This window comes from Artemia franciscana, chromosome 2 (genome assembly GCF_032884065.1).
Source record: "Artemia franciscana chromosome 2, ASM3288406v1, whole genome shotgun sequence".
Lineage (NCBI taxonomy): Eukaryota > Metazoa > Arthropoda > Branchiopoda > Anostraca > Artemiidae > Artemia > Artemia franciscana.
Genome location: NC_088864.1, coordinates 43,723,200 through 43,735,203, shown reverse-complemented (window position 1 = coordinate 43,735,203; position 12,004 = coordinate 43,723,200). Strand labels below are relative to the sequence as shown.

General features: G+C 41.7%; 1 protein-coding gene across 1 annotated transcript in view; it reads left to right on the top strand.

The window, feature by feature from the left end:
• LOC136042285 (DNA (cytosine-5)-methyltransferase PliMCI-like) overlaps positions 1 to 11,156 on the top strand; it is a 153,032-nt gene extending 141,876 nt beyond the window's left edge. Inside the window, exon 28 of the mRNA XM_065727240.1 lies at positions 11,028 to 11,156. Coding sequence (XP_065583312.1) covers positions 11,028 to 11,111 — 84 coding nt within the window. The 3' untranslated portion in view covers positions 11,112 to 11,156. The remainder of the gene's footprint in view (positions 1 to 11,027) is intronic.
• Positions 11,157 to 12,004: the final 848 nt, after the last annotated feature.

Genomic DNA, 12,004 nt, shown 5'->3' with positions numbered 1-12,004 from the left:
CTATTAAACACACTGTAACTAGTATTAATACATGAAAGTAAAGAGCAACATTAAATCCTAAAACGAGCAGTATTTGTTCTTTATAGGAGAAGGACTGTTCCCTCCTCCTTATGGCTATAGAAACTTCGGACGATGATCATTCAATTGGAAATAGAGTTCGATTTTTTTTTTTTCTTTTTTTTTTTTTTTTTTTAGTCAAAGGTGATTGGAAAACAACCAGCCCCAGTTCTAGAACTCTGTTTGATATTCGGTCCTTGTTAACCCCTTAGGACATCTGATTAACATTTCTTCGTCATTTTTCCGTGGGAAAGGGAAGGAGTTAAGGGCCTTGAAACGAGTCACAAATTTTTTTTTCCTTATAAGTTTTAATCTTATAGCCGTAAGTCCTTTGGCCAAAAATTTTTGGGACAAAAGTTTATTTAAAGGATTGGTTCCCCCTCTAACGATAGGGGCTCAACAGATGGCCGAATTTTTGCAATCAGCCTGGAACTTATATGGAACCTTTGACTAATAGGATCCCAATAAAGAAGGGAACAAAAATATTGACAAACACTATTGCCATTAAATTCATAAGTATTATGTATAGGTGAAGGAAGTACCTCTTATTTCACTGAATAGCTTCTTCCCGTATGAGAAACAACAAATGTGTCACAATTTTTTTTTTCTTATAAGTTTTAACCTTATCCTTGAGCCAAAAAATTTGTTGGGACGGAAATGGCTCCCCTCTAACAAAAGGAGCTCAAAAAGCGATCCAATTTTTCATTCTGCCTGCAGCTTATATAAAACGTTTGATTAATGCAGAAGGGATTAACCCAATGCAGAAGGGAACAAAAATATTGGTTCCCTTAAAATGCAGTCCCAAAAATGCCAGAAAATGCAAAATAAGGTTTTTCCAATCACTTCAAGTGGGGGGGGGGGGGGGCTATTTCATAAACCTGGGAGGGGCTCATTTGACTGAAAATTGAAAGGCCGAAAGCTACTGTAGGGCAATCAGCCTCCCTCTCGGTTCCTTTTCTGCTATCTGGCCGTCGTCTAACCCCTGTGATATCGAATCAAAGTTTTGAAATATCTGTTTTGTCCAAAAATCTTACCCTACTATTTCGAACCCATGATACACGAAAAAGGAAGTGAAAAGGGTATATATATATATATATATATATATATATATATATATATATATATATATATATATATATATATATATATATATATATAATAGTAATAAACACTATAGCCATTATGTTCATAAATAATATGTATAGGTGAAGGACTCTTCCCTTATTTCACTGAGTAGCTGCTTCCCGCCTGAGAAACAACCCCTCCCACTTAACACATACCCAACTGCCCATTTAATGAATAAAGAAGTGTATTATCAGTGCTTCCACTCCTCCCGGGTTATCGGGGGATCTCCCGACTTTTTGGAAAATCTCCCGACTGAAATCTTCTCCCGATAATCTCCTGATTTCTGTTGAATTGAGCTCTGTCCAACTTGAAGTTTCTGATCTTTCGCGATTGTCTGGCAAAATGCAAAATATGTCTTTGTTGCCCGTAAAAGCCGCCGGCCGCGTTTGATTCGTAGAAATCAACTGTGGACCCTAATTAATGACCTAGTCGGCAGCTTGTCTCGTGAGAGACCATTGTTGTGTTCGAAAAAGGGTTGATTTGATTTGATTTTCGGTTCATGTAATTTCTTACTCCGCCTGTAAGAAATTACAGCCAGTCCCAAGCCTGGATAAAGGAGGAGGGTTTGGCGGTGGCCTAGCAGCCTGCCCCTAGAAAAAAGTTATGCTATAGAAACATCCAAAATGAGCCAAAGTTTTTTTCCCAATTTGTGTGATATGATTGCCCAACGTGATACTGACCATGGACCATCCCCGGACACCCCTACGACGACGACCTTGGACCGCCTCCGGACACGCTTCTTGAAACCCAATTGCCCTATTAAACTCGGTTTCTGGAATGTAAGAACCATGGCCCAATTATCAAAAACTGAACAGGTTCTGAAAGAAATGGATAATTATGGATTGGATATTCTAGCCCTCTCTGAGGTCCGTTGGACTGGAGCAGGAAGACAGAACCTGGATATGGGGTATACTATCCTGCACAGTGGCCTCGAGAAAAATAAAGAAGCGGGTGTAGCCATAATGCTCTCCAAACCAGCCTCAAAAGCGCTGACGAAATGGACCCCCATTAGCGAAAGGATCATCACAGCCCGATTCGCTGGTAACAATGCAAAACTAACCCTAGTAGCGTGCTATGCACCAACTGACGACGCAGACGACGTGATGAAGGACAGCTTTTACAACACCCTTCAAGCTGTGGCAAAAGACATTCCCAGTCATGACTTAATCTGCTTCGCCGGTGACTTCAACGCCAAAGTGGGGAATGATAAGTCTTACTGCCCTGAGGTCCTGGGAAGCGAAGGACTCGGCGAAATAAACGAGAACGGAACGCTGCTAGTGGACTTTGCACTGACAAATGACCTAATAATTGGGGGTACTATGTTTGCACACAAAACAATACACAAATATTCCTGGAATTCCCCAGACGGGAGAACGCACAACCAAATCGACCACCTTCTGATAAATAGAAAATGGAAGTCTAGTCTACAAGATGTGAGAGCCTTCAGAGGAGCTGACGTGGCATCCGATCACGCCCTAATGATAGCCAGGATATCATTGAAGCTAAAGGCTGCACCGAAGACCAGTCCCAAGGCAAACCCCGCCTTCGACTCCACAAAGCTTTCCACTCCGGCAATACGAAATGTGTTTGCCCTTACACTCTCTAACAAGTTCGAAGCCCTCGCCCTAGATGATGACACTGACGCCAGTCTGGAGTCGACCTGGAACACCATCAAGGAGGTTTACAGCCAAACGGCTGCTGCTACGGTTGGGTATGCCAAGAGGCCCAAAGACCAATGGCTATCCGAGAGGACATGGAACCTGATTGGTGACTGACACAACCTAAAACAGCAGATTCTTAATGGTGGTAAATACAGCGACACAGTCCTAAAGAACCAACTGTACAGTGATCTGGATAAACTAGTCAAAAGAAGTGCAAGGGGGGACAAGCGCAACCTTCTGGAGGAAAAATCTGACATGGCGGAGGAAGCGGCAAAACGAGTTGACTCCAGAGCCGTATACAAGATTACTAACGAAATCGTGGGGAAAAGCCGAAATGTAAACGGACCAGTCAAGGATGCGAGTGGCAAAACTGTCACAGACCCATCGGAAATCGCCGAAGTATGGGCCTTGCATTTCGAAAAGGTTCTGAACAGACCCCGCCCTCTGGATCTGCCTGACATCCCCGTAACCCCCTGTTTGAACCTCCAAATCGGCATCGAAGAACCGTCTGATGTAGAAATCAGTCAAGCGGCCTGCAAGCTGAAAAATGGTAGAGCTGCAGGTACAGACAGGATATCAGCTGAGATGATAAAAGCATCACTTAACGTCTGTATGACTCTGTGGCTGACACTCTTTGCTAGCATTTGGAAGTCTGAGAAAGTACCTGATGATTGGACAAAAAGTACGCTCATCAAACTTTTTAAGAAAGGAGACGCGACAAATTGTGACAACTGGAGGGGCATTAGTCTCATTTTGACTCCGGGTAAACTCTTCGCACAGATTATTCTCTGGCGCATTCAGACAGCCCTCGATAGTCACTTGCGTGACGAACAGCATGGCTTCCGGCCGTCCCGCTCCTGCACTGACCTCATCTATGTGCTACGAATGATGATCGAGGAGTCCAATGAATGGAGACAAAAAATGTACCTGATTTTCATGGACTTCGAAAAAGCGTTCGACTCCATCGACCGAGACTCGCTTTGGAAAATCCTGCGAAACTATGGAATCCCCGAAAAAATAGTGTCCCTAATTGTTGCATTGTATGAAAACACAGAATGCTGTGTTCGGACCCAAGATGGGAACACCAGACATTTCCGTATCAAGTCCGGCGTAAAACAGGGCTGTGTCCTTTCTCCGTTACTCTTTGTCCTCGTTATTGATTACATACTTCGTGATTGTACAGGATTTGGCATCCAAATTGGAGAAGCCAAAAAGCTAGCCGACCTGGATTTTGCTGACGATATTGCCTTAATGGATAGGAACAAGGCCAAACTCCAGGATCTTCTTAATACTATCCGTGAAAATGCTAGCCGACTTGGACTCAAGATCAACACGGAGAAGACAAAGAGTATGGCAACAACCGATTCCCCTCTGGACATGAAATGCGGAGATTCAACCATCGAGCTGGTCGTGGAGTTCAGGTACCTTGGCAATACTGTGGAGAACTCAGGATCAAGTGAGCGAGAAGTGCAGCAGAGGATTGGGCAAGCCAGTGGAGCTTTTAACCGACTAAAGCCAGTATGGCGATCAAAAAAGTATTCCCTGAAGCTGAAATTGAGACTATTTAATAGCAACGTCCTTTCTGCACTTCTCTACAGCAGTGAGTGCTGGAAGTTGAATCAGCAACAAGAAGGACGGATCCTAGCCTTCGAAAACAACTGCCTTCGGGGGATCCTGAACATCGACTGGAGGGATCACGTCACAAACCAGATAGTCCGCTCTATCTCAGGCCAACCCAGGGTCACAGACGTCATCCGGCAACGTAGATGGTGTTACCTTGGGCACGTGATCCGTATGAAGGAAGACAGGATCCCTAGGCTGATCCTAGAGTGGAAACCCCAGGGAACTCGCAGGAGAGGTAGACCCAAGAACACACTGCGTCGCACCTACCAACGGGATTTGTCGAACATCCACACGACGATCCAGCCCCAGTGGGAAGATGTTTGGGCAGCGGCGCACATGCGGGATAACTGGCGGCTCTTCGTGGATGCCCTGGGTGCCTCTGGCGGCACAGGAGGATCTAAGGAAGGTCTAAGGTCATAACTTCATCTCATATGATCAGTCAGCTCAGATAGTTCATTTCCACTGGATAATTTGTGTACAATAAGAACGTGGCTTACCTTACGTCACAGGATTTTTTTTAGGGTAAGTACCAAGTTTACTGGAACTGGAAAATTATACATCCCTGCACGTGGGCAACCCAAGAAGTTGGCTACTGACCTGTCCTAGGGGGTAGGCGGCTTTTCTGCTTCTATGATCTGTTTCTTTACCAAAATAGCATGTTTTAACTTGAAACAAATTCTTAACCTGTTGCCAGTTCAAGGATCTTATAGTACAAATTCGACAACACTATTCTTACGGGTCTTATAGATATGCGGTCACCAGACTAATAGCCTAGCCTATATCAAAATAACGATTTCGAGTGTCGGCGAAGTCGGCTTCACAATATAGGAGGATGGATTTTAAGGTGTAGGCCAAAACCAGCCATACCAAATCTGTTTTCAAAGTGCCGATATGTCTAAATTTTATTTCACTCTGTTCAAGGTGTATTAAAATTGTATTGTTTTGCTCTTCAAAGTGTGTTATTTTGTTCTGTTTTGGGGAGACCGGAAATCTCGAAAAACGGCTAGAATGGAGGTATCGGCGCGTCAGGGACCCCATCAAATTGACTTGTAAATACAAATTTACTAAGTCGGATATTCGTGGGGGTAGTAGAGGAAAAGGGAATCCGGAATATTGAGTCATACCTAATTTTGGAACGGGTGATCGGATTCGAGTGTTTAATAATTGAACAGAGGACATGTCCCTGGTGATCTTTTTCACGTCTGAAGCGGATCCGGCAATTATTGGGGGGGGGATACGTGACTGGGTTAGACTGGAGAGATCGGGATGTAACTTTGTGGAGATAAAAAACAGATACTCTGGATAAATCATTTGCAGAACCGAATCTGCTCTGGGCACTGTGTGGGGAGTTTGAGGTAGACCCCGAAGCCACGCCGTTTATTGGCGCACAACCGCTAAAAAAGTTTCGGCGCGCTACCGCCTTTTTTCATTTGGTGTGCCATAGCCGCCGCCGTTTGAATGGCGGCGCGCTGCCGGCGTTTTTTTCTCAGTGGAAATACTTTTCATTGTTGCCACTGTGTCCTTTGACAGCCAAAAAGTAATAAAAAAAAGACCGTCATATACCGTTGAAGTTTCTTTTTAGCATGTCCACGCACACTGTCCCGACCATGATGATTTTTTATATGTTAATTACTCTTGTCTGGTCTTAGTTTGCTCAAGTACCATAGCATGCCATCACAACGTCTATCTCGCTGTCCGACTTTTGATAGTTCGGTCACTTCCAGCTAGTTGCTAGTCAACGATACTTGGCATGTGAAAAAACGACCGAGAAAAATACTGATATTTTCATTCCAGGATCCTATTATCGATTGGGGGGGGGGTATCATGTGTTTTAACTGTACTTTCAGGTAGTAATCGAGATTGAGAATGATTGTTTTGTTTATAAGCAATCAATCCGTAAAAGTCGTCCCCTAACTTATTGCCCTATTTTGCTGTTTCTAAGGGACTCCTTGACGAGTCAATGGCAGCCACCAGAAGAGAGGGGTTCACTTCCTAGGGACTGGGGAGTCGAAAGGGGGGCCCACCTTTTTGAGATTTGGTGAAATTTTGGGCCGGAGGTCCAAAATTTACTAAAATTGTTCTGGATTTTTTCGATAGCAGAACTTTTCGGTATATTTACGAGGGTTCGGTAGTTATACAAAATCCCAAATAGGTTATCGGTACAAATCTATTCGGTATAATTATCGCGATTCGGCGTAATTGCCAGTATTCGGTAGATGCCACGAATTCGGCGAGAGAATTTAGCGAATTTATTGATTATTTAGCGAACTTTTCAGTATATTTATGGAGATTTGGTAGTTACAAAGAATCCCGAATAAGCTATCGGTCCAAAATAATTCGGTATCATGGTTGAGTTTCGGTAATTTATTCGGTATATATTTCAGTATTCGGTAGTTACCACGAATCCCGCCTTTTCTTCTAGTTTTGACGAAATTATACCGAATACGAATATTGTTCGGTAGTCTTTCGATACCAAAACAATTCGGTGTAATCCCGAACATGTTGTTAATCTAAAATTATTCGGTATAATAACTGGAAGTCGGAAATTTATTCGGTATAATTGCTAGGAACTCAGAAGAGGTTAAATGAAGCACTGGTCGCAGACAAAAGGACTTATCTATGATTTCATCGATAGTTCTTACTTTTATTTTGGATCCCAAAAAGAAGATCTAATCATTAATTTTTCGAAAATTTTGCCTGCGAAGCATCTCTTAATATTCTCTATTTTATTAATATTCTCTATTTTATTAATATTCTCTATTTATATTCTCTATTCTATTGTATGTCCAGTAACAAACAACACTTTCCAGGCTCATGAAAACTGTCGGACGCAGATTATTCTGACTCCAATGAAGCTTAGGATATTAAAAGAAGGAAAATTGAAAAGAAAATCGAAATTGTTCCTAGCAGTAGTGGCTCAGATGAGGAATTGGTGATTGTGGAACCAAGTCCCAAGCCCCGAAAGAAAAAGAACAGTGGAAAACGTTACGAGCAAAAGTATTTGAAATCCTGGAAGATGGAAGATACATTTAAAGGCTGGCTTTTGAAGAAGCAAGGATCCGAAGTTGCTATGTGTTTGTGGTGCAACGCTGAGCTTTCCTACAAAAAGGGTAAAACAGATCTCACTGCCCATGCCCGTACTTCTGTGCATGTTAAAAACACAGTGACCCCAAAAGCTGTGCCTCCTGCTATTTCAGTGTACATGGTTCGTGATGACTTTGAGACTGAAGCTAAAATTGCTTCATTCCTGGTCAGCAACAACCTGCCATTTTCCCTTTCGGACCAGTTGATTCCCTGCTGAAAGTGATGCCATGAAAATCGGTCCTTGATAAAGTGCGTCTCGGGAAACAAAAAGTTGTGGATGTTGTTCGTCAGGGACTCGGTCCTAACTACCAGCAAAAAGTTGTCGAAGAAATGAAGGTGAGATCTTTTTCTTTGGTCATCGACGAAACGACGGATGTGGGAACCGTTAAACAGCTCGCTGTATGTGTTTCCTTTTGTAACAACAAAATGGAAACGGATATCGATGTCATTGATTTTGTAGAGCGCTCAAACGGATCAGCAGTTTCCATTTCCACCAAATTGGAGGAAACTTTGGAGTTTTTAAGAGTAAGTGAAGCGCCTTTGCGGAATTGGGTCGGGTTCTGTAGTGATACCACGATGGGTTGTAACAACTCAGTGGCGACTCTGATTCAAAGAAGCTACTCTTGGGTATTAATAGTGAAGTGCAGTTGTCATTCCATTCATCTGTGCGCCTCATACGCCTGCAAGGAACTGACGAAGACTCTTGAAGAGCTATGTCGTCATGTGTATAATCATTTCAATATGAGTGCCAAGCGTACATCTGTCCTGAAAGAATTTCAATCGTTTCCAAAGATTGCGGTCCACAAGATATTGGCAACAGGTCAAACAAGGTGGCTTTCGCTACAGAACTGTGTGCATCGAATTCTAGAGCAGTCCAATGCCCTAACCCTGTATTTTACCAGTGCCCATATTGAAAATCCGACTCATGGCAGTGAGTTAGTTCTGAGTGCCCTGAAAAATCCATTTATGAGGATCGTCATGATGTTCTTTGACTACGCGCTGGGACTTTTGAACGACTTCAATACCCTTTTTCAGTCCCAGGTGCCTATTTTCTGTCGACTGAAAATCGAAGTCTTTCAATTGGTGGAAAATCTGCTGAAAAACTGTATGAATGCTCGCGCAGTAAGGAGCTGTACCGACATCATGAAAATTGATCCAGATTAAAAATCGCTTCTCTTTAGACTCGGACATTTTCGCCTTCTCCGAACTACTTGACTCTGTTCAGGCTCAGGATCTGAATCTTCCTAGCCTGGCACCATTTTTAGCGAAATAAAGCTTACCCTCCTGGTCCAAAAGACCAGGAGGGTAAGCTATAAGCACAGACAGGGGAGAGAGCAGAGCTCTGTAAGGCAGCCAAATGGCGAAGATGCTAGTTCACTCTCCGTAACTGACTACTGGAAGCTTATATTTGCTCAGAACGGAACTCTAACGGCAAACCAAAAGTTTGGTAACCTGAGGCTTGTCGTTGAGTACTTGTACGCTCTACCGTTTTTGAATGTAATAGCGGAGAGACTGTTTAGTACTTTCAAGGACGTCAAAACAGACAAACGTAACTGCCTGTCGATAGTTGCGATTAGTCCGACGCTTCAGACTAAACTTGGCATGAGTAGGCTTAAGGTAACACCTCAGTCTCTGGTCGTAGATGGGAGCATGAGGCAGTTACTGAAAGGCGTAGTTGCCTCCGCAATATGCTTCTTTAGCGCGAGCTCGTCTGGCCCCAGAAAGAGCAAACAATATCGTTGATGATTGGGATTAGCTACAGTGTGATCTAGTGAAAATTCTGACTGTGATTCGTATTCATAATTCTAGTTCAAATTATGTGAACAACTAGTTTTAGATGACTTTCAATAAAACCATGTAGTTTACATAAGTTTTGAACGAAAGAAACATTGTTCCTTGTTCCTGTAAAAAAAAAATTTACAGTACATCAGAAGACAAGACAGCCCACGACGAAAATACAAAGGCAAAAAAAAACTCTCTTAAAACGATTTCCCAGATCCTTTTTTGTTGATTGATTACAAACAGTTTTGTGAAGAAGTCTGGTCGGAAATGTGTTTTAGGATACATTAAACCTTAATAATCTTGCGCTTTTTCGTCGACTTTTGCTTCGTCTCGTCATAATATATCGATAGCTGATTTTGGATTAATATTTAGTCTTCACCTTCCGGAATCTGGGTTCCAAGATTTTCCGGGATTTTTTTTTTTTATTTCTTCTGCGATACCTAAAAATTCCAGAAATCTGGAAGTTCAAAAGCCCTTTTTTCCGGATTATTTTGATATACTTTCGGACCGGTTCATATTCCAGATGCAAGAAGAAGAAGGCGTCAAAGAATAATCTGGAAGCCCAGATTCCGGAAGTTCCGGGAGGTGAAGATCGGACTTAAGACTCTAAAACATATTTTCGATTCAACTTTGTTCTGTCTCTCTATTACTGACATTTTTACCACCAATACAACTGGTATGTGAGACAAAACAGCTGTTTAAAACCTCCTGATTTTTCCCCGACTTAAAAAAGTCGGAGTCGTTACTGATTTTCAGAACGAAAAGTGGAAGCACTGTGTACAATACATTCTGTATTATTAAGGACCTGCAAAGTGTTGCTACTGACCAAGGTATGTTTTTTTTTTATTATTATTAAACCAACACCACCACCCCATCGCCTGTCTCGAGTTTGTGTGAAATTTTATGACCAAACACCCTATTGGTTATTACTGGATTATAGTATCTATAAAATTATATCAGTCTATAAGACTTGCAATGTTCCTCCCCTACACTAAATGTATTTAGGCTAGGATACCGTCTATCCGTATTTCTACCAACTGACTATTAAAGCCCGACCTAAGATTCGGTCGATTTGTTCCTGGAATGGCTGGTAAAATTTGCCTCCCCTTTCAAAAAGATTCAAATGTGCCTTGCCCTTAATAAAGCATCACCTAAACTTTAGCATAAAGTATTAAGGGCTGGTAGTGACTTCCCTTATCTATTGAATAGTTGTTGTTCGTTTATCTTTAATTTCATTATTTAAAAATGCAAGAAAAAAGTGTACACTTGTTTTTTTAACTGGAACCTTGTAAAGTGCGAATGGCAGGCATAGCATTTTTTAAAGCTATTGTTTTTAGAAATAGATTTGTATTTTTTTTTCCTTTTTGCTGTATCATGAAATAAAGTCTTAGGAATATGGATGTTTTGTGTGTCACATTCATGTTACAAGAAATAAAACAAAATTCTGGCGGGGAATTTTTTTTTTATATATAATGAATGACATAACACGTGACGCTTACTCGAAATATTAAGACTTAAAAGCCCCCTGACCCTTTGCTTTGTAATGTAGAAATTGGTATTAAAGAAAAGTTAATTAGTTGAATCGTAATAATTTTTGTAAACTTATATTTAAGTTTTTAATATTTTATTTTTGTAAACTTGTACAGTTCTGAGATGAAGGATTTTAATTACTTATTTCGGCATTTATTATTTTAGGTTGGCAATGCTGTTCCACCCCCACTTGCAGTTGCTATTGGACAAGAGATCCGGAAAGCTTTAGCTGCCAGTAAGCAGAATTAACTCTTCATTTTTTGTATTTTTCCAATATACAATTTTTACCATTAAGCCTTTTGTTTGTTTTATTTTTTATGGTGTGGGGCACTTTTGTCTTACGGTATAAAAATGTTTTTCTTTTCATAGTCAACGTTCTGTTGCTTGTCGTAGTCTTAACTCGAATAGGTTTCTCTCTCTCTCTCTCTCTCTCTCTCTCTCTCTCTCTCTCTCTCTCTCTCTTTCTTTCTCTCTTCCTCTCTGTCCTCTTCAAAATACTTTTTCATGAGCCTTATTGCTAGGTTGGCTGGTGGAATTCCTTCAACAAAATGTGATCAATAGCCACAGTTATGGACTTGGTCGTTTATGCTCTATGGGATATATGTAAAGAGAACTATATTGTTCTCATATGCATCCATAAGAAGTGCGTAATGGATCTCTTTTTTAGTGTTCGCAGATGTGCCTATTTTTTTCCTTCGCCATACTACTAACAACCCAACACAGCACCAAGCCGCCTGAGGCCAACACAGCTACGCACCCTCCTCCTCCATCCCAATTTAGTCAAAGCCTCCCTCTGTACACCCTCCCAGGAAGTTCCCTTCTTTTTGAAATCCTTTATGACATCCTCCCACTCCAACCGTGGACGACCTGTTTTCTGTTTAGCCCTAGACGGTTCGCCGAAAAGACAATATTTGGCAATCTATCACCCTTCATCCGCGGAACATGACCTAGCCATCTCAACCTTTCTCTCATTATAGCCTGAGAAAGCGGGATTGAACCGCACTTTTCCTACAGCCTACTGTTTGAAATACGGTCAGTCAGCCTGGTACCCTGAACAATCTGTTGGCAATTTATCTGGCAAAAATCTAGCAAATCTTCATCTGATTTTTGAAACGCCCATGCTTCAGAGCCATATTTGACAA